This window comes from Brassica napus, chromosome A1 (genome assembly GCF_020379485.1).
Source record: "Brassica napus cultivar Da-Ae chromosome A1, Da-Ae, whole genome shotgun sequence".
NCBI classification, from domain to species: Eukaryota; Viridiplantae; Streptophyta; class Magnoliopsida; order Brassicales; family Brassicaceae; genus Brassica; species Brassica napus.
In genome coordinates, this window is record NC_063434.1 from 10,088,520 (window position 1) to 10,115,113 (window position 26,594).

The following is a 26,594-nucleotide window of genomic DNA, read 5'->3' on the forward strand; positions in this document are numbered from 1 at the left end:
TTCAAGAGAGATGGGTCAAGGGGTGTCGTTGGTTATAGTGACAGCAGTCACAAAATTGATCTCGATGACGGGAGGAGCACGTCAGGACATGCATTCTACTACGGTTCATCACTGATTACTTGGACGTCGCAGAAGCAGCAGACGGTTGCATTGTCATCATGCGAAGCAGAATTCATGGCAGCAACAGAAGCAGCGAAGCAAGCTATCTGGATCAAGGAGTTGTTGAGTGAGATACTAAGTAAAGAAGGCGAAAGAGTCAAGCTTAGGATCGACAACAAATCAGCCATTGCTTTAACCAAGAATCCAGTTTTCCATGGAAGGAGTAAGCATGTACTCAAGAAGTATCACTTCATTCGTGAGTGTGTGGAGAACGGGCATATCGAAGTGGAGCATGTGCCGGGTGTTGAGCAGAAGGCCGACATCCTTACCAAGCCATTAGCAAGGATTATGTTCAAGAAAATGAGGAGATTAATCGGAGTTAAAAAAATTGATCTCCCTAATTCAAGTTGGAATTAAGGGGGTGAATGTTGGATAATTCCAAGCTTGTGGAAACTTAACATATTATTAGATGTTTAATATGTTAAGATAAACACAATAAGGAAACCTAGAAATAGGAAAAAGAAGTTTCTATTTAGGTTAGGTTTGTGTTTTCCATATCCCACATGTTAAAAGGAATTATCTTTCATATAAATATATGTCTAATGGAGAGGTGTTCCAAAAGATCTAAGTGAAATATATTGAGAGCTTTAGTTTTGAATAGTTTCTAAAGCTAATAAAAAAAGTTGTTCTTATAACTTTTTGTGTTTCTAAGAGATTTGAAAGCACGTGACCAAATTTATACTCCGTATTATACGACCCTACGTTAATGTGACGTTACTTTCTTAAAGCTCCGAGAAAATGTATAAAGGGAGATATTTCTAGCGTTAATTACGGTAGGTTTTGTTTAAATATGATTATATTTCATGGTGGTATTTAAAGTGTTAGTGCCAAAAATATATATACGAATAGACATGACTGATTTGTTTGGTGTATATACTCAAATGATGCTTGCAAAGTTTGCACTTCGAGATTTCACTGCATCCATCATCTTTTATACAGAAAAGATAATCAATCATTGGATATTACAAACGGTTCGACAGTTTGCACCTTATTAATGTCCCGTGTTCGTGGTTCGGATTAATGTTAGGTGGCCGATCATAGTGTGTGTGAAACGAGTGTACAATAAGTCAAAATGTGTATGATAACTGATTCACGTGATAGAATTGAATAATTTATTAGTTGAATTAAAAGCATTAGAATCTTACACAGTTGAATGAGATCATTATTCTTAGAGCATGGCCAACCGGTTGAGTTCTGCATAGAGTTCTAAACCAATTAGTCACTTAATAAAAATAAAAATTGTTGAGAAATATAAGAAAAATGTGTTAAGATCTCTGCATACACTCTTTAAGAACCGATTTGGAACCGTTTTTTTTTGCCGACTGTTCACATGTTACTGGTTTTCTTTTCGAACAATTAATAAAATTTTATTATTTAATCAAAATATATTTAAATAATAATATTTGTACATTTAGTTATGCATTTTGAGTTTCTCTCCGTTGGGGATGTGCTCTTACAGCCAACCAAACTCTCACTGCCCTTCTTCCCATTTTCAATACACATCTCTGGGTTTTGTTTTATAAAAATTCTCATTTAAACAATTAATACTTTGACGTTTAAATGGGAAGATTACTAAAATAATACCAAATCATGTTATTATTACTAGAGTAACTTATATTTTTTTTAATTACTAGACTGTTTTGTGTACCCAAAATGTCCTTATTTCCTTTGTTAACAAAAAACATATTTACAGAAAATGCCATTAATATTTTTATACCACATCATAAAAAATAAATTATTTTCGAAACAGTTAAATAAATCTGAGGTAAAAAATCTGTGATATTTGATGGCAGATTTATTAATGTCTAGCAGATTTACTTCTTTACACATACTTATTGCAGCATACTTTATATCATAACAGACTTACGGTAAAAAGTCTACTGCACATAATGATAGATTTAATTACGTTTGCAGATTTATTTTCTGTTGGCAGATTTATAATGGCAGACTTTTGCCTTATGATAGCATGTTTATAAAAATTAAGAGACTTTTATACTGGCATGTAAATTTTTCTCGTAGATTTTTTATAATTTGGCAGATTTTCGTGTTGCTGAAATAGCAGACTTACTTTTTTAATTTATAAACATCAAACTTTTTGAATAAGTATGCTTCGTTGCAGAGTTTAAAATTTATAACAAAACTAACTGCTATGTGGCAGCAGGTTTTAATGTATGTGATGACATACCTTTAAGGAGTGACAGACTTTTTTCATCCCGAATCAATTAACAAATCAGAATTTCAATTACCTCTAATTGAACCAAAACTCCGACCACTAACCGCAACCAGTTGCTTTTCTCCAAATCACGGTTTCCACTTTTTTTACAAATGACTTTCACGTTAATCTCAAAAAAAACAAAATCGATGGAGGAGGTTTTAACAGTTTGTGGCAGAAGGAAAAAGCAAATTCAAAATATATAAATCCAACTAGATCCAATATCAAATAATGATCAAAAATTATCTTCTCTTCAACCCATATGATGATGCATTTTGTCAAGCAAATCATTGTTGCAAATCCTTGAACAACCCGAAACCAATGACCCACAGCCTGGTTTGAACCAAACACGTTTCTGCTATAACCCAGTCTCAAGCTAGAGACCAATACTTGCTCCAGCATCAAGTTTTTCTGATGATCAAAATCATTAGCCGATGTCATATTGTTCTAAGTGAATATGTCCCTGAATATACGGTTAATCCGTATGACGTGAAATATAAATAGATGAGAATCAGCTGTTTCTTCTTACTACAACCCCTTAAAAATACAATCAATTGTGATCTTCCAAGTCATGCCCTTAACATCAAAAACGCCTCAGAAACTGCATTCACTACTTGTTGTTGTCCCGCAGCTGACAGCCCTCTTCTGCAACATATCAGCAAAGACCAATCAACCTTTCCCTCTCAGTCTGGAAAAGGCTTGTCACTGGAATCACAGTCCAATGGCTCAGAACTTCTGCAATTTTTTTGGTTCCAACGTTTTCAGCTAGCATCATATTATCATATCTCTCTTCTAGTTGAGCAATTGCAGACTCTGCATTTTGAACTAGTTCATATATTAGGAAGCAACTTTATCCCAGATGCTACTTGATAATGTACTGAGGATCCAAGTGTAACTTGGAATCGTCTTCTTCCTCTCTCTGTAGAGAAGATAGAAGACTCACTCTTCCTCCAAAGGTATCGTCGGTGCCATATCCAGATACCAAAGACATCAAACAATTCCTCAAATTCACTTCCCCTTGTGAATCAAAGCTTTTTGTGGTAGAGAAGGGTGCAAATAAGATCGAATCTCTGATAAATCATTGCAAAACACAGGAGAACGTTATGGGAAAGGGGTTTAGGCTTCGGTTCATGGGTTACGACAAAGGGATTTTCCCGTGTTTTTTTTAATTGTTACATTTTCAAGTGTTTTAAAGTAAATGTTTATTTTTAAAATTTGTTTAATTCATTTTATTAGTGGGGCATTATAGACTTTAACTCATCTTTTTTTTCTTTTTTATTGTTGTAAGTTATTCTAGTCATTACCTAACAAATGTGTGTTATTTTAGGTAATTTCCCTTAAATACTTCTAAACCATGGTTGAAGAGGACAAAATATAAGTACAACTCGCTATGCGCAACTGTAAAAAAAAATTCTCAGTAGTTATAAAGGAGGCTTTCTGGTCACAAAGTTAGGTAGGCGTTGCCTTACATATAATATATGAACTAAAGCTCCTAAACGTGTATGCAGCTCGATTCTATAAAACACAAGATGATACATATATCTGCCTAAGGTCATCTCCAACTTAATTTCAAAACAATATTCTAGTGTAACTTTTTCAATCCAACACTAAAAATAATAAAATGTAATACTATAATTTCACACCAATGTGAAATAGTGTTTCAGAATTGAATTGCTCTATTGCCGAATGTGAATTTTTTTGGATCGCTTGCAGATTGATCAATAATATTGTACCTCTTTGTTTTTTCTTATGTTTCTAACCATCATGAAACCTGAAAGTTAAAATTAAATATCTTTATAATTAAGAGTATGTGATTCAATTAACCATTGACCAATTATGCACCTAAACAATTCACCTTTTAATAAATCTACTAGATCTCGATCTTCGCGATTACACGGATGTTTGTTTTCAGTTTTATATACGTGGATATATTTTTTAGATCATAAGTAGTATACATTTATAAAAATATAATCATATATTTAAATATTTATATAACTATTTCAGATACAATAGTTTAATAATTTTATAGTTCATATGATGTACTTAATCAATTGTTTAAAACCGTCATATGTATTTGTTGCTTCTTATTATATAGTATTTATCTTATTGTATTTGCATTTATTTATTAAACAAATTAATATATGCATGAAACAATTTATTTGAAAACTATTTTTTATTTAATTTATGTTAAATTCTGACCCGCCTTTCAAAGCTGAATTTTCTTTTAGCATTATTTTTCACTTTTAATTATTTTAGATAATATATTATTGTATATAAAAAATCTTAATTTTACACATATATTATATAGTTTGCCAATGTTAAGTCGTTCTGTTATAGTATTATATTTTTAACATGAATATTTTATATTTATGAAAAGTAAATTTTATAAATTTATCAATTTAATATAAATTTATCATTTTTAGTTCAATATAATAATTTTTGTTTTAACATGATTGATTATGATTATAAAATAGATAAAATGTGATAGAATTTTTTATTTTATAAACGATAATTGAATATATTTTAATGCATAATAATAGTTCATTGCTAATTAAAAAATTAGTGAAAATATTTACATAAAATTTTGAAAACTAAAATATCGTTAAAATATTTATCAACAGATTTGTTAAAATACTTTTTATATATATATATATTTAAAATGAAAAGATTAAAAGATTAAAGTAGTTACAAATATTTATGTTAGTAGCTTTAGTGAAATACATGTTTGCTAATGTTAATACGTCTTACCAACATATTATATTTCGAGCATAAATATTTATAATTATGAAAATATATTATATATAAATTTATTAATTTAATATATTTTTACCATATGTAGCTCAATATTATAATATTTTTTTAATACGATTGATTATGATTATATACTAAATAAAAAATAGGATGAAAATTTTATTTTTCATTTTATAAATGATAACTGAATATATTAATGTATAATATTATTTCAAAACTAATTAAAAATTAGTGAAAATATTTACTTATAATTTTTGAAAATTAAGATCTTGTTAAAATCTTTTCAAAATAGATTTGCTAGATTTTTTAAAATATATATTTTATATTTAAAATAAAAATATCATAAGATATTATGATTAAAATAGTTCAAAGAATCTATGTATTATTAGCTTTAATAAAATACAATTAATCAATTTTCTAAACGATTGTCCAGATTAAAAAATTGCACATGAAAAAAATTATGATTTTTATTTTAATAAAATAGATAGATAGACCCGAATTTGAGACAGATTAACTTTAATAATGCATACTTGCTTACCAAATGAGACAAAACAGAGCCTGGAAAATTCCAATTTTCTAGCAAGACTACAAAAAGATTCAATACCAGTTAATCATAAATTCACAAGTGACGTCTTTAGCAGTTATGTTATTTTCATTTTACGAGTTTTTCTTGGGCTTACAAAGAGAGAGTGTTTTCTTGTTACAAATCTTACTTGGACTCTTCTTTGTCTGGGCCTGAAAACGTATTTCAGCCCAAATCAGCCTCATTCCAGCTCTACTCTGTTAGCTCTTCTTTGTTTGGATATTATTACACAACATATCGATTTTGATTTGTCTTTGGTTGTAAAATGGAAAGATAAAATCTGGGAATGCAGGAGTAACGAGTGCAGGGCATAAAACGTGTTCGTTTCTACCGACTGGAGTTGTAATGTAGGAAACAGGCAGATAACGTGTTTAGATTGTATGTGTTGATAAAAAGAAAATCCTCAAGTATCGAACTTTCTATAAACATATACCAATATAGCCAAATAAATTACGACTTTTGAAGCTAAGAAAAGGGATCCCATAACTGAGGGGCTTGTCTCAACGGACCCATAAGGTCATAACTCTCGTCCCAGACTGCCCTACGCTTTTAATGAAACAGCTCACACCAGTTCGTTCAGTCACTTTACAATTTTGTTTACAACATCTTCAATGTATTGGAAAGACCCGTACCAAAGACATTAATCTATTAAATTAATGTTTCCACTTTTCTATCTAACAGACTAACATTGTCTTGTTCGCCGTTATCAATCAAATGTAGGTCCCCGTTTCATGTATACTTATTTATTTTAGAAAATATTGTGATCCGACAAGCAACACCGTTTTGCGTCGCATTCGAATGCCACTATCATCGTTTTTTGGTACAAGATCGATGGAGTTGAAGATAAGCCTCTTTTTTATCACCATCCAAAATTATACAAAAAGCCAACTGGTGCCGTTTCTTGATTTTGACTTTATTATGTTTCTCATCACGCGTTTCAGGATTCAACACTCTTACACACATACACATACCAGAGATATATACACTTTTAGTTAGATCCATGTATATAAGTAATATGCACACTCATTATTAGGCGAAATGACATTATAACTAGAAGAGAAGTAGACACATAACCATGAAGCAAAGCAGGAATAAGTAGACTCTGCTTAGCGACTCATCCACCTGCATTGTCCGCCGCATTGACCGTAGACTTGTGTCATGGTCGCTACGGTACGGTGTTATGTTCGTAGAAGACTCTCCAAATAGTCTCCGATATACCATTTCGCATACCACACCCATCACTGGATCAGGCATTCTATACATGTACCGTTGACTCTCACCTTCTCCTAAACGTTGACCAACTCCTCTTGAGTCATAAAGCGGACCGGATGGTCTGTTCGGTACGTTTGAACCGGACTGGGGTATTTTCTGCCCCCGGCCGTAGATAGGGACAAGCGTAGCGTCCGAGACATCAGATTTGCAGACCGGACATTTTGGGGACTCCTTTTTATCGTACTGATCGACACGTCTTCTTGTATTGTTGGTGGAATAAGTCCACTTGTATATGCAGGGCCAACAAAACAAGTGGCCACATAATGTCACGACCGGGTCACGTACTTGATCCAAACATATGTTGCAGTCGAAGTCTCCTCTGGAGTCACCCAATGCTGCTGAGTCTTCTACCTTATCTATCTCCATTTTACTGAAATGAAATGTACAAGACAAACTCATTGACTTGACTAGTCGTTGTTTATAAAATGAGATTTCACCTAAACAGTACTCTGTTTTTAATTATAAGTAGTTTTACTTAAAAGCACAAATATTTAGAAAGTTGTTATCTAAAAAAAATATATCATTTAATCAATTAATTCAACCAATTATAAAAAGCTTAACATTATTTTATTGGTCATACAATATCCAATAAATAAAAAAAGTGCATTGAAATATGTAAACTACTTATATTGTGAAACAAACCTACAGACTACAGTATTATACTAATTGGTCAAGTAACTACTTCCAATATTGACAAAAAAAGATCCAACCCCAATAGAGGTTTGAAAAGCATTGATTTTATATATGGAAACAAGAAATATCATCAAAGATCAATACAAACTAAACACAGTCAGCTACACACCAATCATGATCTTGCTTTAAGAAAAAAAATTGAGAGAAAAAGGAAGATTATGATAATTAATTAAAAGAAGGGTAAAGGATCTCTAATAAGTTGAGGTTATGAAAGTATGGAAAGTGATAAGGAAATGAAACCCAAGCAGTGAAGCTGGCGTATTAACCAGCTAAGCAGGTTTTGAATACTTGACCTAATCACTTTCGTTTTTCATGCCTTGCTCTGTTTTCACTTAATCTCAAGCATACGTTATCATTCTGCATATACCATTTAATAAGAAAAAACACAAATAACTAAAGAAACCGAGTAGTTAATTAAGCAAATAAGTGATGACAAAGAGGAATCTAATCAAATCACATCACAAGTAGTTCATTTGAATGATCTGAAACTGTCATCTTCGTGCGTAGTATCCCAAAATAAACGGTGCAGATCTATTGATTTTTTTTTGGAGCACCAATATATTGATTTTATATATACACATACAAACGCAACGACATAGTTATATATAATAAAGAGTGATGATCCCAGGAGTTAAAAAGAGACGTACCCTTGGAAGAGGTTATAGGATATATAGATCTCTTCTGACTTGAGTGCTAATTAAGCCTTTCGAAACCTGCAGAGATTTTGTTTGCTTTATGTGACAATGGCTTGAAGACGAGAGGCGAGTTAAAAAGAGAGAGAGATGAGAACTGTTTGGAAATAGAGAAAGCAGAATGGGCAAGAAGAATAACAGATAGAGAATGGTGCAGAAGCACAAGAGCTTATATTATACACACACATACAATTATTATTTTTATCTTGTAAGGTGCAAAATTAAAATCCGCAAAAGTTATGATTTTAAAGAAGAAACGTCTACCTAATTAAAAATAAGTAGATAAAGTAACGAAACGCCATTCTTCCTTTTTAAAGCTTTTTTCCTATACTTGTTTAACTTCCGTAAGCCTCTTTCTTTAATTTATGAAAAGGTCAGCAACGGATGAGCATCGTTTATTAAAAGAAAAAGGTAAACAAGATAACATAAAACATGTTTATTCACAGCTAATAATATTTTTGGAACAACTCCATTATTCAGCTGATAAACCTATAAAAACGACACAAAACATTAGAAATTGCAAAATTTTCCCATAACTTTATCGATTTATCCATATCACAAGATAAGAAATTGGCGGCTTCTGTTTCTGGCAACACCATAGATACTCCCCAAAGTTTAATGACGTAAAAAAAATTAATGACGTGGGACTCCATGGCTGCACCGTTACGGCATTATTTTCCAATTGCTTTTTCTTATTTTTTTTTTTTGTCAATTGCTTTTTCTTGTTTTTTTTTTCTTTTTTCATTAATTATTTGAAAACTTCTGCTTATTTCGGTACTTTACTTTTTTGTATTCTTTCAAATTTTGTAATTATTAGGTGTTGATTAGTGACTTGAAAGAAGAAACGGTGCTGAATAAATAACAATATCAATTTGGTTTAGACAAAAAAAAATCAATTTGGTAAGTTGCTTCATTAAATAGAATTAGGGGAATAATAAATTTTCGTTGAAGCCTTAACTAAAGGCTTGATCAACCAATAGCCATATAGTTTAAACCACAAAAATAGGTTATACGTCGGGGGGAAAAGCCATTGGTGTTCACCAGACCATATTTAAATTCGTGTTATTTAATTAATTGTCAGTAGGCAACCCCAAATTCACTCCTTGAAATGATAAAACATTGCCTAAATAAATGTATTTGTTGTGCCGTCACCATTATGTTTGGGTCTAACATGAAAAACATGGTTTTGAAGATTCATGGTCACAGTATCTGCGATCAACTTACAATTTCGTGCATTATATAAATAAACATATTGCCTGACGTTCGTATTCACTTAAGTCAAAAAATAATGGGAAAATTGCCAAAAGAGAACAAAAAAATCAGGTTGTTGTCTATTTGTTATAAAACTAATTTTGTCCATTTTTTCTCGTTTTTACCCTTTGTATTTCTGAAAACTAATGAAATAAATAATTTTGTGAATCAAAAAAATTAATAAAATATCCATATACACAAGCTGGTAATTTTCTTTTGTTCAAAAAATTGGTAAATAAGATTTTTAAAATACGTTTTACTAAAAGTAGAATGTGTCTTCTACGAAAAATGGTATAGTAGAAAACGATTTCTAAAATAAACACATTCATCTACTTCTTTTAGAAAGCCCATTTTACTATTTACTAAATTTCTAAAAAAGAAGAATTTGCATTCTACTAATCGTAAAGGTATTCACTTTCCTTCCAAATGCATCTTCTACTTTTATAAAGTATTCTAAATTTCGGGGAATATGTTTTCTACAATGTACTCTTACGTCTACTCAAAGTAGAAAGTGTATTCAGAATTTTTATCATTTTTCTAAACTTTTAGAAGTCACCTTCTACATATAAGAATACCTGATTTTTTGCAAAAATTAATGAAATTTCAGTTAAGAAAATATTCTAAAAATCTCCTAGAAATATTCTAACTTCCTAAAACGTGTTATGGTCGATTTTACTTGAAAAAATTAAAAAAAAATGGTTCTCCATTCTCTTTTTCATCAATCTATGGTTTTTCCATAGCTTTTTTTTGATTATTCTCATAAACTCTTGTTCTCTATGATGTATATATATACCTCTTTTTTTCGATTGCCTTTCAACTGTTTTTTTTTTCCTTTTTTCTATTAACTTTTTTTTTTAAATTCAAATTAACTTTTAAATTCTGTTTAATTAGATTAAATATAGGGTTAGTTTTGGGATTATGAGAAAAATTATACTATTGAGATAACTTTATGTTGGTTTTATATCAAGGGGACAACAACCTTGTTTTTTTGTTCTCTTTTAGCAATTTTCCCAATAATAATATTCTCTCCTTTTCTAAATAATCCATGTTCTACTATTTTTTACTTGTTTCTAAAAAATCAGTATTTTAGATTTTTTATTTATTTTTAATAATAAATTGTAAACTTCATAAAATATTAATTGACAATTTTGAATTTATTGAATTAATATTGGTTTAAATTTATGGAAATTTGTTATAATTTTAAAAGTTAATGCATTAATATTTAAATATTAATTTTTTTTATTATTTGTGAAAAATCTAAAATATGCATTATTTAGAAACAGATAAAATATTATTTAATTAAATTTTGTTAATTTCACTAAATAACAAAAAAGTATAAATATGGCACCCATTCCAGGACTGGGAGAACATATAATTGGTAGTTGTATTCGGCATTTTTTAATAAAATATTTTTATAAAACGATTATTTTATTTTTATATATTTTTGAAAAAAATATTGGTACATATGAAAAATCGTCAACAAAATTAGCTGCGTAAATGCTATGTAGTAAATTAGATGTCATGACAACTGATGTGACGACTGGTGTATGATTTTGCTAAAATATAAATAAAATGTATGTTTCTTAAATTTTCAAAAGCACAAAATATTTTTATATGGTCATATAAAAGAAATGGTAAACCATTTTCTGGAGAGAGAATGTGAAAGTTTCGACGGCCACGCACTGTGAAAATCTGATGTGGTGCGGATTCGAACTCGGGTTCCTTGGAGATCCGCTTTAACCACCCAACCACAGACGCATGGTTTATACCGTCATATAAGCTGGTATAAATTAAACATATCACAATATGTTAAATATGAACCGATTGTCTCCCCGTTACTCGCGCATATCCGAACCGATTGTATAAACATAGCCATATCTCATGGCCAAAACATTTTGGGTCAAGTATTATTTATAAGTTATTGTTCGATTCTCGCACTAACGAGAGCATGGTGTTATATCTAACAATGACATTTTAGTTCTCTCGAGTGTTTTACAACTTCACCGAGGGTGTTGTTATATAAGGCATATATGTTTTAGAAATATCATTGATTAAGTAATAAGTGACGATTTGCACACCAAAAAAAAGAGTAATAAGTGACGAACCTGTTGAGAAAATACATTCCTGGGGCAGACATCAAGTTAAGAAAATACCTTTACTATTGTTTAAATATAAACATATGATAAAACATTGTTAACTGAACCTAAAACATATCTAATCACCCTACGGAGCACCCGTCTATCCCAAACAATTTTTTGTGTGTCATATAGTTCATTTGTAAACAATGATAACAAAAGGACTGGAATCCGAATACAGTTCTAACTTGTATTATATATAATACTATTGTTCAGTCGATAAAAAGAAATACTATTGTTCTAGACGTAGATATAAAAATAGATATACAAGTCTGTGATAATATTTTCGAAGTCTCATATCAAATTATTGGAGCAAGTTGCCTTTAACGATTAGAAGAACTGGGTCAATAAATGGGCGTCTCCCAGTTGATTATGGATATCAACTAGTGGTAGCTGAATCAAAATAATATACTTATTCCTTTTCTTTTCTATATACAATGTTTGTTTATTTGATGGTTTTTCAAAGATTAAAATAGTAAATAGTATTTTTGGCAGATCACTGATTCTATTGTTTATTCTACGTAATTATCCGGTACATCCGCAACATTTTTCTCTTCTCCTATAACTCAAACAAAAATAACAGCAAAAAAGAGTTTAAGAAAATCAAATGTGATAAAGACAAATACAGAGAAGGAAGAAACATAAGCATGGAGATTTCTCCTCATTGTTTGGTTTCTCTTCTTGTAACCCTTCTTTTGTCTGGACTCGCCTCGTCTCTCCACATCTCTCGTAATTTATAGTCATTTGATATTTTATTCATGTCTATAAAACTTGTTTTAGAGTTCTTTTTAATGGAGTGTATATATGTGCAGTTGATGAATTTGAGTCACATCCAGCCACAAGCCGAGCTCTTCTTCAGGCAAAGACACGTAAGAAATATAATCTCCCAAAATTTGAATCATTTTTTTTGTTGCTAAGACAAAATTTGAATCATTGATCGTAATAAGAACTCATGCATGCTCTATTGATGATTAGCATATCCAAACTCAAATTATAATAATAAGCAAGATTCATGTTAATGATCTGATAAAATAATAGCATGCAAGGAAGATTTTGCGAGCAAGAATTACACAATTATAACGAGCAAATGCAAAGGACCAAATTATCCAGCCAAGGCATGTTGCTCGGCCTTCAAGGACTTTGCTTGCCCATTCGCAGAAGCTCTTAATGACGAAAAGGCAGACTGTGCCTCTACAATGTTTAGTTACATCAATATCTATGGTCGTTATCCTCCCGGAATATTCGCAAACATGTGCAAAGAAGGCAAAGAAGGGCTCGATTGCGCCAACGTCACCGCTACCTCTTCTGCTCATGCATCACTCCCTCTTGTCTCCACACATGCATTGCTTATCACCGTTCTCTTTTTCTACTTCTTCTAAAGACATATGTTACGCTATGACATGAGATTTATTATATATGATGATTCCGTCGTTATATAATTAGTTGTTGAGTGACCCATTAAGTCGTTCCTGCAAAACCATAGCTGAAAATTTTCTTTCTTGTGTTAGGCTCTCGTGAACTATTTGTTTCTTTTTTCTCAGTAACATGCATAATGAGGGGTTAAACCCATATGATCTCGCATCTGTGATGAATCGAATCTCCTAACGAACTTCACAGATCGTAAGCTCTAGTTCTCTGTTACGCTTTTACCAAAACGCTATCTCTCTAACTCTCTCTCACTCGTTCGATAGAATAAGACCTCTAAAGAATCTTAAAGAAAGACACCGAGAATTTGGTAACCCAGTTCGGGATCCAATGTGGATCCTTTACATCTGGGGCTTGACGGCACAAGCAAAGGTTTCACTAATCACTTCAAGAGTCTTTACAAAGAAGATGATCAAGAGATGATACAAGAACAGTACACTCAAGAAACGATCTTCTTCCTCTCTCTGATTCTGTAACAACCTTCTCTCTCTCAGCTCAAATCAGCTGACACTCGATAATTGACTTCTCCTTTCTTCTTCTATATATAAAGAAGACCGGTACACTTGAGTCATAAGCCGATTCCAATAACCACCCCGGTTATCACCTTCTTATAACCTTGTACCAAGACGCTAATTGAACCAGCTCCGGTTTAGCTATTCTTATTGTTGAATGTCACCAAAATCATAACAATCTCCACCTTAACATCAACAATATAAGTCAATCCTCCTTTGCCGTCAAGCATAGCCATGCTTCTAGCACCTGGCTACTCCGAGCTCTGCTAACGCCTGCTCGAACTTCATACTTGGAATCACCTTAGTTAACATATCAGCTGAGTTCTTCGATGTGTGCACCTTCTGTATATCCACCTCTCCGGCTTCAATCATTTCTCGCACAAAACTCATTTTCAGAGCTACATGTTTTGAGACTGCAACATGTTTCATTCTGTCATGAAACACATTGTTCTTTGCCAAACATATTGCACTCTGAGAATCGCAACCTATACTGACCTCTGACTAATCATACCCCAACTCTTCTGTCAACCCTCTCAGCCACAAGCCTTCTTTAATTGCTTCCACCAGTGATATGTACTCAGCCTCGGTTGTTGACAATGCTACTACCTGTTGTAGACCTGATTTCCAACTCACAATATTTCCTCCTACCATGAACACATATCCAGTTGTTGATCGTCTTCGAATTAAATCTCCTCCAAAGTCTGAATCAGAGTAGCCCTTCACTCTGAATTTATCTGTATTTTTCTTGAATACTAACCCAACATCCTGTGCTCCCACCAAATACCTCAAGATCCACTGTACAGCTTGCCAGTGTTCTCTACTCGGATTGCTCATAAACCTACTGACAAGACCCACACCAAATGCCAGATCAGGTCTCGTGCTAACCATAGCATACATGATGCTTCCCACAGCATTAGCATATGGAAACTCATCATCAGAACTTGCTGAACCTTGCTCTCCTTCTTCCAGAGCCACCAATTTAAACTGAGCTCCTATAGGCGTAGACACACTCTTCGCTTCTTCCATTCTGAAAACTTGAAGAATCTTTTTGATGTATCTTGATTGAGATAACTTCAGAACTCCACCTGCTCTGTCCCTCTTAATATCCATGCCAAGTATTCTTTTTGCAGGTCCAAGACCCTTCATGTCGAACTCCTGACATAGCATCTCCTTGACCTTCTTAATATCCGTCATGTCCTTAGCTATCAGTAGCATATCATCTACATACAGAAGTAGATATATGTACTCATTCTCCTTCAGTTTCTTCAAATAGACGCACAAGTCATATTCGCTCTTCGAGAATCCATTCTTGATCATAACCTGATCAAAACATTTGTTCCACTGACGTGGTGCCTGCTTCAAACCGTAGAGAGACTTCACCAACTTGCAGACCTTATCTTCATGCCCTTTTACTATATACCCCTCTGGCTGATCCATATATATATATCTTCATCTATAGTGCCGTGTAAAAACGCTGTCTTAACGTCTAACTGTTCCAGCTCCAGATCTTTATCCACCACGATTGATAGCAGCAATCGTATTGAAACATGTTTGACTACTGGAGAAAAATCTCCTGATAATCCACACCTTCACGCTGTGAGTATCCTTTTGCGACTAACCTCGACTTGTGCCTTGGTTTCTCAATTCCCGGTATGCCTGGTTTAAGTTTATAAATCCACCTGCATCCAATAGCCTTCTTGCCTTCTGGTAAATCACTTAGGAACCAAATCTTATTTTTTTTAAGAGAGTCCATCTCTTCATCCATTCCTGCGTTCCATTTCTTCCAATCTTTGCTCCTCCTTGCTTCCTCAAAACTTGTAGGCTCTGTTGCTTCAACGACTTCAGCAACAGATAGAGCAAAAGCAACCTCTGAGTCTTCAGTGAACCTAGCAGGTTTCACAATCTCACGTCTTATTCGATCTCTAGCAAGTTGATAATTGCTAAGATCTTCGGTTTCATCAGTTGATTCTTCAATCATGGATTCTGACTCCGGCTCCGCAGCTCCACCTTCAGAGTTACCCCTTGACATAGTACCTGACGCTTCCCCTATTTCAACTGAACCTTCAACACTGGCCTGACTATCTGATCCCATCTGCTTCTGTTCTGCATTCTGATCCTTGACGATGTCACGATACAACTTGTCTTCCCTGAATACTGCATTTCGACTGATGATGCATTTCTTCTCCTCAGGGATCCAGATCTTGTACCCCTTTACCCCACTAGGATAACCAACAAACACGCCTCTCAAAGCTTTTGGTTTTAGCTTCCCTTGATCAATGTGAACGTATGCCACTGCACCGAACCTTCTCAGATGATTGTAACCAGGTGTTTTTCCAAGCCAAAGCTCTTCTGGAATGTTGCAGTCATTCGCTGCTGATGGAGTACGATTGATGACATAAACTGAGGTAGCTATTGCCTCTGCCCAAAACTTCTCTTCGAGTCCTGATTCGTTGAGTAAGCACCTCACCTTCTCCATGATCGTTCTGTTCATACGTTCTGCGACTCCATTTTGTTGTGGAGTATATGCGCAGGTCCTGTGTCTCTCAATGCCATGCTGCTTACAAAAGTTGTCAAACGCAACATTGCAAAATTCTAATCCATTATCAGTCCTAAGGCATTTTACGTTCTTGTTCACCTGATTCTCAACTAACCCTTTTCATTCTCTAAACTTACTAAAAGCCTCATCCTTAGTAGCTAAGAAGTAAACCCAGACTTTCCTAGTATAGTCATCTATGATAGAAAGAAAATATTGCTTCCTAGACAGAGACAAGTGAACATTAGGAGAACCCCACAGATCAGCATGAACATACCTTAGAACCGCATCAGAATTGTGCTTACCGACGTTGAAACTTAACCTTTTGTTCTTACCCATGACGCAGCTCTCGCAGAACTCTAAGTCACTGATCCTTCGTTTATCCAGAATCCCTTTCTCTACCAGCACTTTTAGATTTCTGATGCTGGTATGAGCTAGCCTGCTGTGCCACAGTGCTGTGTCGTCTTTTGATATAGCTGCATACGCTGAAGGCTCCAACGTATCTCCGTCTAGCAGGTAGAGACTCCCGCACAGAGTTCCTTGGAGAGCAAGCTTCCCGTTCTTGTAGAAGCTCGTCTTTCCTTCTCCACCTTCTTGTCTAAACCCCTGCATATCAAGTGAGCTGACAGAGATCAAGTTCCTTTTAAGATTAGGAACATACCTGACCTTTGTGAGATTCTTTACAGTGCCTCCTTTTGCATTTATCCTGATAGACCCAATTCCTTGAACAGAGACTGATCTATCATCTGCAAGAAGAACTTGACCACCAGCCACTTCCGAGAACTCAACAAACCATTCTCTCCTGGAAGTCATGTGATACGAACACCCTGAGTCAATGACCCACTTATCTCTTGAATCCTGGTCAGTAACAGCGAGTGCATCCACTTCTTGTAGTTTGTCTACCATCACCGCTGCTTCTCCATCTTCCTCATTCTCCATCTTTCTCTTTCTGGCGAAACAGTTTTTTTTGATATGTCCTTCTTTCTTGCAGTACCAGCAAGTGACCTTCGTTTTAGATCTTGACCGAGACTTATTGTTGAAGCCTCAGCCTCTTGAACTCTCTCTTCTTTCTGGTCTACCTCGAGTGACATAAGCCTCTCCAGACCTTTGTGAAAGACTGGAATCTTTCACTTCCTTCAGTTCTATCTCTTTGGACTTCGCAGCATTTGTAACATCCTCGATTGTCAACGTCTCTCTTCCGTACTTCAATGTCTCCTTCAGTTGATTATACTGAGACGGTAGAGAGCTCAACAGCAAGATCCCCTGAACCTCTTCTGAAACAGAAACATTTACACTGCTTAACCCGGAAACTAACTTCAAGAAATCATCTATGTTCTCATCTATAGATTTAGATTCAACCATCTTAAATGTATAGAACTTATGCTGTAGATGAATTCTACTAGGAAGAGTTTTGGAATTATACAACCTTTCAAGTGCAGACCAGATTGATGCTGCAGTTGTACAATCCTCAAGTTTCCTCAACACATGATCTCCAAGATTTAGGATCATCATGTTCATCGCCTTCTCAACTTTCTCCGACTTCTCGACTTCGAGATTCTTGATACGCTCTTTGAAGTCTTCCTCCTCCTCGCCTTTCTTCATCGTCACCTCAGAGCCTAAGGTCGCCGGTGCTTCCGTCAAAGCATCCTTGAGGCCGAGGATCGATAGATGCGCCAGCATGCGCTTCTTCCACAACGAGAAATCCCCTTGACCGTCGAAAACCGCAATCTTGATCTTCGCCATCGAATCCTTCATCGCTGATCGCACTCAACCGTGCTCTGATACCACTTTGTGATGAATCAAATCTCCTAACGAACTTCACAGATCGCAAGCTCTAGTTCTCTGTTACGCTTTTACCAAAACGCTATCTCTCTAACTCTCTCTCGCTCGTTCGATAGAATAAGACCTCTAAAGAATCGTAAAGAAAGACACAGAGAATTTGGTAACCCAGTTCGGGATCCAATGTGGATCCTTTACATCTGGGGCTTGACGGCACAAGCAAAGGTTTCACTAATCACTTCAAGAGTCTTTACAAAGAAGATGATCAAGAGATGATACAAGAACAGTACACTCAAGAAACGATCTTCTTTCTCTCTCTGATTCTGTAACAACCTTTTCTCTCTCAGCTCAAATCAGCTGACACTCGATAATTGACTTCTCCTTTCTTCTTCTATATATAAAGAAGACCGGTACACTTGAGTCATAAGCCGATTCTAATAACCATCCCGGTTATCACCTTCTTATAACCTTGTACCAAGACGCTAATTGAACCAGCTCCGGTTTAGCTCTTCTTATTGTTGAATGTCACCAAAATCATAACAGCATCAACAACACTAGTATCATCTGAAATGCTGCAGAACCTAGTAGTCATGAAACTAGGATGTCATAACATGTGTGACTTTTGGTAACTAATAATGGGCTGAGTTAATCTCCAAGGCCTTTAATATAAGAAGGCATGATTATCAAGAACAACAAATAGGAACATGCCTCTTGGTGGTGTATAAAGTTTTCCAGGGTGTTACATATTAACCCAAAGTTACTATAATGAGATGAAAAAAAAAAGAAACATTTAAATCAGTAATTTTTGTTGTTTTTTTGATCAATTGGAGAAAAAAATATAGCAAACTCTGACAAATGAGAATAATGGAAAAGGTCACCGATGAGCAGTAACAAGCGTCTCGATGAATCTTAACCCATCAAACCTTGGAGCAAACTTTTCATCTCCTTCATCTTCCGAACCTTTCTTCTTCCTCTGTTTTTCTTTTGAATCCTAATGAAAACCATCCAAGTAATTATAATATTACAATTAGTTACCCTTACACATCCGAACCAATGAAAACACAACCTATTTATGGCAAGTCTTTTATATTCAGCAAAAAGCTCGAGTGAGTGAGTACTTAAAGACAAGCAAGCAAAAACAGAGGTACTTAACGCTATGGTTAAACCCATAAAAAAAGGTTTTTTTTACCTGGCGGGAAAGATTGGTTTCCGGCAAAGAGAATGATAGGGAGGTGTTGGTAGACGCGGCGGAGATGGCCGTGGCGGAAGCGACTGCAGAGATAGAGGCTGCAAGAATTCCAGATTTCTTCATTTCTCACGCTTCAAGTTCGTTTTCTTCTACTCTCCTTTAATAAACTAAATAAATCTGTAACCGTTGGCAGATGAAGAGAACATGTTAACTTCCGATAATGGACGGTTTATATACGCAACGGGAAAAGTTAAACTATGCTATTTGACCATTTATCTATTATATTCCCTTTTTGCCCCTTCTTTAAAATGCCTTAAGCATGTTAAACTTGTGTGTCAGACACAGTTAGAGATGATTTGTTTTGATAGAGATGGGTATTCTCGTGTGATTTGCAAATTGATTATCTATTTATCTTCTAGAAGAGTTTTAATTGGACAAGAATGGGAGGAGAGGAGGGTTAATATAGTCAAAAATAACAAAAAAGTAATGGACTTTAGACCTCGAAGTTAGAACCACACAAAGAGCTACATGATTGGTTGATCTTATAAACGAACATGGGTCCATCATTGGTTATTAAGCCACCCACGTGTCCAGGACATTGCTGCCATTGTTGAGTTGGTGTTTTTCAGAATGTAATACGAAGTCAGCTTCTTTATTACACTGATTATACTCTTCTTTTATGCTGATAAGATAAGGTTTTTATGTGTGGATAAATGTCATAAGATAAGGTCTAATGGCGGGGAGAGAATGGCATTGATTTGAACAAGTGGATGCAGACTGACTTGTGGCAAAGAAGAGCTTAACAAATCCAAATCCATATGGTTTTCTGGTGAGATTTTTCTACGTCAAATTTAATGGTGCCACATTTATTCTTTGATAAGACATTATAACCTCGTGAAATTTTTACTCAAATTATGTTCGATTATTTTTCTTTTCTAAACAAAGTATTCCTAGTTAGGTAGAATAATTTACTAAACTTGGTCAAATGATATAATCGTTCACCTAAAGCATCTTATGGTGACATATAGAAACCGCTTAACTAATGTTTTATTATTGAAGCTTTTTAATTAGGATGTATGGATACAAATCAAAGCAGAAACTTTGCGGCTAGTTTCTTTATGGGTTTTATGATAATTTAATCACCTTTTGAAGGGCTTTATCCTTTGCGCAATATGATATTGCCAAAGTCATAATCGTGTCTAGCTAGTCCACATATCTTCACTTTTTCACCGGCCAAAATTGATTAGGTCATCCACATCCGTATCTTGATGTGAATCACTGATCACATCTAAAATCAAGAACGTGAATCATTTTACCACCAAAAGTGATTGTGGAATGTCTGCAAGAGTTTGAAAGCAATAGGTTATTACAAAGAGCTGAAGAGAAGAATCCGAAGCAAGTCAGTGTGTTATATGTTGGAGTCCTTGTCAATAGACAATAACACAACAGGGCAATCTCGAGAAGCGGTTTAATACTAATCATAACTCCAAACAAGTTTCAGATTTTTGAGTAGAAATCAAAGATAAATATAAGAGAACCACCAGCAGTAAAAGAGCAATACGATGGCTAGACTACAAAATACCAAGATCAAATCTCCTCTCCAAGTCCAACAATTTTACTTCGAGTGTAGACCTGGTCGCAGATTAGAGAAGCATCTTTAGAAACAAATCAAGGAAGAAAATTTATCAATGTCGCGAAGCTTGTTTCCTTCACATAGACATTACTGATCAAGTGATGATCATAGAGCATTCACTTTCAGTTTTATGACCAGAGGCACACCAAAGTACACAATAACCACACATGATGCACTATTTCTAAAGGGACCAAAAACTTTGTACTCGTGTCGGAGTTTCCGTCCCTCGACGTGTTACAAAATCAACCTCAAAATTTATTCTGGAGTAACTAGATAACAAGGTCGTAAGAAAATTCAAAGGTTATAAATTGACAAACAGAAACAAACGGGGCAAAACAAAAGTAATCAATATATACGGGGATGTAGATATAAAATATTAATAAAGAAGGAAAAAAGAAGTCGGTTTGGCTGTTTCCTTCTCGCTTCGTCCTTATCACAAATTAATCAAAACCTCCATTGAAAGAAAAAGATAGAAAACGTTTTCCTCCTGCTTTTGCATATTCTCGAAGCTTTGAAGAAAAACGAGAACACCAAGCTTTGCTTTACTCCCAAGACTAATCCAAGCGTTTTCCCCTTTTTGATTCTTAAAATCAGAAAATCGATATCAGCGTTGGGATCGATGGCGTCGGATCGGGTCAACTCGGGATCGAAAGGCTTCGATTTCGGGTCCGATGATATCCTCTGCTCTTACGACGACTTTGCCAACCAGGAGGACTCCTCTAATGGTCCCAACTCCGATCCTGCCATCGCTGCCAACAAGGTAGCGTCGCCTTTGCAAACGATTGTTGATTTTTTTTGGGATTCGATTTTTTTAAGTTTATAATTGTTAAGGTGTTAAATAGAAATAAAATATCATTTACTTGATCATATGATACAGAGCTGCTCTTTTCTTTTTCGTTTTTGGCCTCTGCAGGAGTTTCACAAGACCAGGATGGCGAGGTCTTCTGTTTTCCCTACAAGCTCTTACACTCCACCAGATGACTCTTTGAGCCAAGACATTATTAATGCAACTGTTGAAAGGACCATGAAGAAGTATTCTGACAACGTGATGCGCTTTCTTGAAGGCATCAGCTCTCGCTTGTCCCAGCTTGAGCTCTACTGCTACAACCTTGATAAGACTATTGGCGAGATGAGGTCGGAGTTGACTCGCGATAACGAGGAGGCTGATGCCAAGCTTAGATCTATGGACAAACATCTTCAAGAGGTGCATAGGTCTGTCCAGATTCTTAGAGACAAACAAGAGTTATTTGATACGCAGAAAGAGCTTGCGAGGCTTCAACTTGTGCAGAAAGATTCTTCTTCCTCTTCACATGGTGAGGAGCGGGTTGCCACTCCTGTTCCAGAGCCTAAGAAGAGCGAGAACACCTCAGATGCACACAACAACCAGCTTGCGCTTGCTTTGCCTCACCAAATAGCACCGCAGCCACAGCAACAGCATCAGCAGCAGTATTACAGGCCTCCTACTTCACAGCTTCAAAACACACCTGCACCAGCGCCCGTTCCTGCGCCACCAGCGCAGGCTCAGTTCATGCCCCCACCTCCTGCTCCATCTCACCCAAGCTCAGCTCAACCTCAGTCATTTCCGCAATACCAGCAAAACTGGCCTCCTCAGCCACAGTCCAGTGGAGCCTACCCAACATACTCGCTTGCGCCACCAAGCAACCAGTCTCCAGTAGAACCGTTGCCAAGCACCATGCAGATGCAACCACGATACGCTGGACCTCCTCAACAGTCGATGCAAGCTTACGGATACGGTGCACCACCACCACAGGCTCCGCAGCAGACAAAGATGTCTTATAACCCCCAGACAGGCGATGGCTATCTACCCGCAGGGCCTCCTCCTCCTCCGGGGTATGCCAATGCCATGTATGAAAGTGGTCGGATGCAATACCCACCACCTCAACCACATCAGCAGCAGCATGCCCATTACATGCAAGGTCCACAAGGTGGTGGGTACGCTCCTCAGCAGCACCAGGCAGGTGGTGGAAACACTGGGACACCACCTCCTGTGTCAAGATCAAAATACGGTGAACTGATAGAGAAGCTAGTGAGCATGGGTTTCAGAGGAGACCACGTGATGGCCGTGATCCAGCGGATGGAGGAGAGTGGTCAAGCTATAGACTTTAACGCCCTTCTTGACAGATTGAGCGCGCAGTCCTCAGGTGGGCCTCCCAGAGGGTGGTGAAGCCACGGTGGCTCCTTTACTTGTGTATGTTCCACAATAAAAACCGCTTCCTCCCTTTACCAAGGCTCACATCTCTTGCGTTAATAGGCCCTACTTTTATTGGGTCCCATTAGATTTGGGTCTGTTGTGCATTACTCCTCGATGCCCTCCCTGTCATTTGAGTGTTACTCTTGAGCCCAATATCTGATTTTGAGTTGCTTTTCTTTGTGTGTATGGAGGGAGTTTGTCTTTGTCTGCTTCAGCTTTGTGTTGGATCGCCTGCTTTTTTATATGGAACCTTGTGTATAGAAAATACCTGAACGGAAAGCTCCTTAATTTTAAATAATAATTCAAAACGAAATTATTTGTCTACTTATTCATTTGATATCTATGCTCTTATTTGAAAAATTAATACAAAATATATTCGAAAGTAAATCTGTAATATTCTTTTTTTTTAAACTGATTTATTTTTGATGTTACAATTATAATATAAAAAACATTAATCGACAATACTATATGTCTACTTTATGAATGTCAGACCTAAATGTAAAAACCTTTAAACTTTAATCAATAGACTATCCGCAATCAGTAACATTCATGAATATAATTAAGAACACACACGATCCTATATCTATACTAATACTAAAAGGGATATATGAGCCTCATCTAGACTATCCACCTCATCAAATTAAATCAACCAATTAGAGAGCAGTATGATGCCACATCACTCCATCTTTGTCGAAACCTTATGTCTCATCGTCTTCACCTTCTATGTTTCTATGTGTTTCTAACTTCTCTGATTCTCATCTGTAACGTCAGAGACCAACTCATAAAACCATTTATTTACTGCAACAATCGAGACCAAGAAACTGCTAAACCCTTTATTCTCTTCCCCTCGCGCCGCATCCAGAGCGACGCGTACAACCACAACCGCTCGACGAACCTCTGGAAGATGAGAGGATTCCTGACGAACAGCTACAGCCCCAAGAAGTTTCGATCCAGGCACAAGAAGCTCTGCTTCGGGCCCACGACGATGCCTGATTGCGTCGTGGTGTTTGATGCCGAGAGGAAGAGCTCGGTGATTCTGGAGGCGGCAAAGCTTCAGGTTCCCGTGGTGGCGATCGTGGATCCGAATGTGCCGTTGAAGTTCTTTGATAAGATTACGTATCCTGTGCTGGCGCGTGACTCGGTGAAGTTTGTAATGTGATTACGAAGTGCTTTGTGGCGGAGCAGATGAAGATGGGGATCGAAGATGGGGGCATGGTCAATGACTCAGCTGCTTGATTGATTTGGTTATGAGTAACAAAGTTTGAAACTTTTTTTTTTAGTATTGAATAATTGTTCTTCAGAATTTGAAGTTCTGAGTGTTTATTTTGCACATTTGGATTAATTTTGCAGTTGCAATGCATAGCCAACTGAAAAAGCTTCCATTGACTTTGCAGAATTCCTTACAGAAGCAGATCCATTAATTGTATCCCTTCCTCTCAAGTTTTCCAACTATGGTGCTGTCTTGAATGTAATCTATCTTCTCTTTTTCTTTTATAGCATTAGTAAGAAGAAATAGTTGTTCATTGTTGTGTGCAGGTTACGATTGAGAAGATCCAAAGATGCATTGATTTAAGGTAAAATAGTTTCTACATAAGTTATGTGTACCTGCTGTTATTGTATTGCTTTCAATCATGTTATGAGATTCTTAATTTCAAGTTATTGCAGATTTTTTAAGATGAAAATAAGGTCAATACTTTCCAAAGAGGATAGCTTCAGAAGCCTACCGAGCAATGATTATTTAGAGGGATATAACAAAGACGTAAGGTTATTGGTTTAGAGAGTTAAAACTAGCTCAAACGTCCACTGAGAAATTGTATTGATCTTTGTGTTTTTTCGCAGGAATTGAGCTTAGATGTTAACATGGCTTAGACTGTTGGTCTAGGAGGTTCAACTGGTTCCATAGGTGAATTACGTGGATGGATGGTTTGGAAGGGAATGCACACTCGCCAGTTCCTGCATCAATAACACATTATTGTTTTTTGACCCCACTAATATTCAATCCTGGGTACAAATCAAAATGGAAGAATAAAGTCCAAACCTCTCTAGGTGCCCAAAGGAGTTGGAACTGATTCCAATGAAGGGTTCGACCTCAGTAGAATGAAACGTCCCATGCTTCGTCTCCACAATCCTCATCTCAAAAACAAGATCCGTGGACGTAGCAGATATTGGAAAGAACTGGTGCTGACAAAAGGTAATTGGCAATGATTATTATTATATTTTGAGTCTTTGACCAGTAACACAACCAGACACCAATAGACTAACAAATTTGGTTATGTTGTTATAAACAATAATAGGTTCATATATTGTATTTGGGTAAAAGAACATGATGATTATGAGTTTGTCACGGAATCTCATTATCAGATGTAGTAAACTTCTTGGATGGTATGTGAGAATAGTTTTTCTTTTCCACGTTTATATTAATGTCTCAGTTGTTACTGTTGGTTGTTCCCATGATTATATTAAAGAGGATGCTCATGATTCAATGGTGTACAGTTACTAACATGGCTTCTCAGGTTTTGGGGAAAAGCTTACGAAGTCCCAAGCTAAGCAAATAGCAGGTACTTTGTCTTAAGTCTCATCTTTTCTTGGGTTTCTTATTAAATAAGGTTTTTATTTACTTAAACTGCATAGCAAACCATCTCTTCAACTTTCTTTAACTGATCACCCACGTCATATGCATGTCTTTTATTCCTTAACACCACATCTAGCGACCCATGTCTACTTTGACAAACATACAGCAGCTGGCAAGAGCTTTTTCAGAGGTATGTATATTTGACATCATCCATTTTGTAGTTGAGAAGCTATACCAGACTTTTAAACATTTTATCAGTTCGAAATACCAATGTACAATGCATTAGGTTGGAGTCTAATGCCGACACTAACCCAGGAGCTGTTCCTTCAGTCGTGTTTTTGCAAAGATATGTTGGGAATGTGTCATCACCTATGCACCTCTGGTATACCATTGAGCTCTCTCGATTAATACCTTTGCAGCTTTCCGAAATTTGTTTAAAATGTTGGCATAGTTACAAAACTCGAGCCTTATTAGTTGACCATAAAGATAACCACAATGATTCTGTCATAAAAGGGAGGCAACGGTGAATCTGGTGACGATATGCCTGGAGTGGCGTCAGTGACTTCCAAACCCACGTTGGTTACTAGCAATGCATCTGACTCGACTGGTGGCCCAAGTGTAGGTGGTAAATCACCCACCAAGATATTGCTCTCACCTGGCTTCAATGCAACCAAGAAAGTCCGCATGGCTTAAAATCCGAGAGGATTCACTTTTTTCCCCAACCCCAGCTTCTAAAATAATGCAACAGCAGCTGGTTTTCTTTTTTCCATTTCATCCCCATACAGCTTAAACGTATTTTCACATTTCAGTTAACTTTAGTATAATTTTATTTCAAGCTCATAAACTTTCTGGTCCTTCAAATATGTTCAATCTAGCAACTATTGGCTTTGTTAGGCTCCGACTTGAATCCATGTTAGGCTCTGACTTCAATATCCAATATGTCATGCATTAAAAATAGGGAAAATTGGGAAAATAGAACAAGTAAACTAAG

At 35.9% G+C, this 26,594-nt stretch overlaps 4 protein-coding genes and 1 pseudogene across 7 annotated transcripts; 3 read left to right on the forward strand and 2 right to left on the reverse strand.

Annotated features, from left to right (window-relative positions):
* Positions 1–6,577: 6,577 nt before the first annotated feature.
* On the reverse strand, positions 6,578–8,865 carry LOC106407086 (E3 ubiquitin-protein ligase RMA2-like). Of its 3 annotated transcripts, XM_048734999.1 has the most exons (4): positions 8,627–8,865; positions 8,318–8,383; positions 7,964–8,027; positions 6,578–7,347 (listed from the first exon to the last, which is right to left on the reverse strand). In XM_048734999.1, exon 4 carries the CDS (start codon positions 7,341–7,343, stop codon positions 6,756–6,758), a length of 588 nt encoding a protein of 195 aa, XP_048590956.1. In that variant the 5' UTR covers positions 7,344–7,347; positions 7,964–8,027; positions 8,318–8,383; positions 8,627–8,865; the 3' UTR covers positions 6,578–6,755. The 3 variants fall into 3 exon arrangements, with proteins under 3 accessions (XP_048590956.1, XP_013703333.2, XP_022568561.2); XM_013847879.3 differs by lacking the exon at positions 7,964–8,027 and having other exon boundaries at positions 8,627–8,862; XM_022712840.2 differs by lacking the exon at positions 8,627–8,865 and having other exon boundaries at positions 8,318–8,620.
* A 3,220-nt stretch (positions 8,866–12,085) lies between these two features.
* LOC106407330 (GPI-anchored protein LLG3-like) lies at positions 12,086–13,312 on the forward strand. Its single transcript, XM_013848172.3, has 3 exons — positions 12,086–12,477; positions 12,561–12,617; positions 12,787–13,312. Exons 1-3 carry the CDS (start codon positions 12,396–12,398, stop codon positions 13,125–13,127), a joined length of 480 nt encoding a protein of 159 aa, XP_013703626.1. The 5' UTR covers positions 12,086–12,395; the 3' UTR covers positions 13,128–13,312.
* A 5,373-nt stretch (positions 13,313–18,685) lies between these two features.
* LOC106452836 lies at positions 18,686–19,671 on the reverse strand. Of its 2 annotated transcripts, XM_048735025.1 has the most exons (3): positions 19,456–19,671; positions 19,187–19,363; positions 18,686–18,988 (listed from the first exon to the last, which is right to left on the reverse strand). In XM_048735025.1, exons 2-3 carry the CDS (start codon positions 19,307–19,309, stop codon positions 18,872–18,874), a joined length of 240 nt encoding a protein of 79 aa, XP_048590982.1. In that variant the 5' UTR covers positions 19,310–19,363; positions 19,456–19,671; the 3' UTR covers positions 18,686–18,871. The 2 variants fall into 2 exon arrangements, with proteins under 2 accessions (XP_048590982.1, XP_013703625.2); XM_013848171.3 differs by lacking the exon at positions 19,456–19,671 and having other exon boundaries at positions 19,187–19,435.
* Positions 19,672–21,224: 1,553 nt separating this feature from the next.
* LOC106452853 (ETS translocation variant 5-like) lies at positions 21,225–23,359 on the forward strand. The gene is made up of 2 exons (XM_013895038.3): positions 21,225–21,579; positions 21,733–23,359. Exons 1-2 carry the CDS (start codon positions 21,439–21,441, stop codon positions 23,002–23,004), a joined length of 1,413 nt encoding a protein of 470 aa, XP_013750492.2. The 5' UTR covers positions 21,225–21,438; the 3' UTR covers positions 23,005–23,359.
* A 234-nt stretch (positions 23,360–23,593) lies between these two features.
* LOC106407081 lies at positions 23,594–26,504 on the forward strand (annotated as a pseudogene).
* Positions 26,505–26,594: the final 90 nt, after the last annotated feature.

What these genes read in the sequence shown, in the direction of transcription:
- LOC106407330 (XM_013848172.3), top strand. Translation starts at nt 12,396, where the DNA reads ATGGAGATTTCTCCTCATTGTTTGGTTTCTCTTCTTGTAACCCTTCTT. An exon ending in CTCGTCTCTCCACATCTCTC is followed by an intron (nt 12,478 to 12,560) that starts GTAATTTATAGT and finishes ATATATGTGCAG; the next exon opens with TTGATGAATTTGAGTCACAT. An exon ending in TCTTCTTCAGGCAAAGACAC is followed by an intron (nt 12,618 to 12,786) that starts GTAAGAAATATA and finishes ATAAAATAATAG; the next exon opens with CATGCAAGGAAGATTTTGCG.
- LOC106452836 (XM_048735025.1), bottom strand. Translation starts at nt 19,309, where the DNA reads ATGAAGAAATCTGGAATTCTTGCAGCCTCTATCTCTGCAGTCGCTTCC. An exon ending in AAACCAATCTTTCCCGCCAG is followed by an intron (nt 18,989 to 19,186) that starts GTAAAAAAAACC and finishes GGTTTTCATTAG; the next exon opens with GATTCAAAAGAAAAACAGAG.
- LOC106407086 (XM_048734999.1), bottom strand. Translation starts at nt 7,343, where the DNA reads ATGGAGATAGATAAGGTAGAAGACTCAGCAGCATTGGGTGACTCCAGA.
- LOC106452853 (XM_013895038.3), top strand. Translation starts at nt 21,439, where the DNA reads ATGGCGTCGGATCGGGTCAACTCGGGATCGAAAGGCTTCGATTTCGGG. An exon ending in CTGCCATCGCTGCCAACAAG is followed by an intron (nt 21,580 to 21,732) that starts GTAGCGTCGCCT and finishes TGGCCTCTGCAG; the next exon opens with GAGTTTCACAAGACCAGGAT.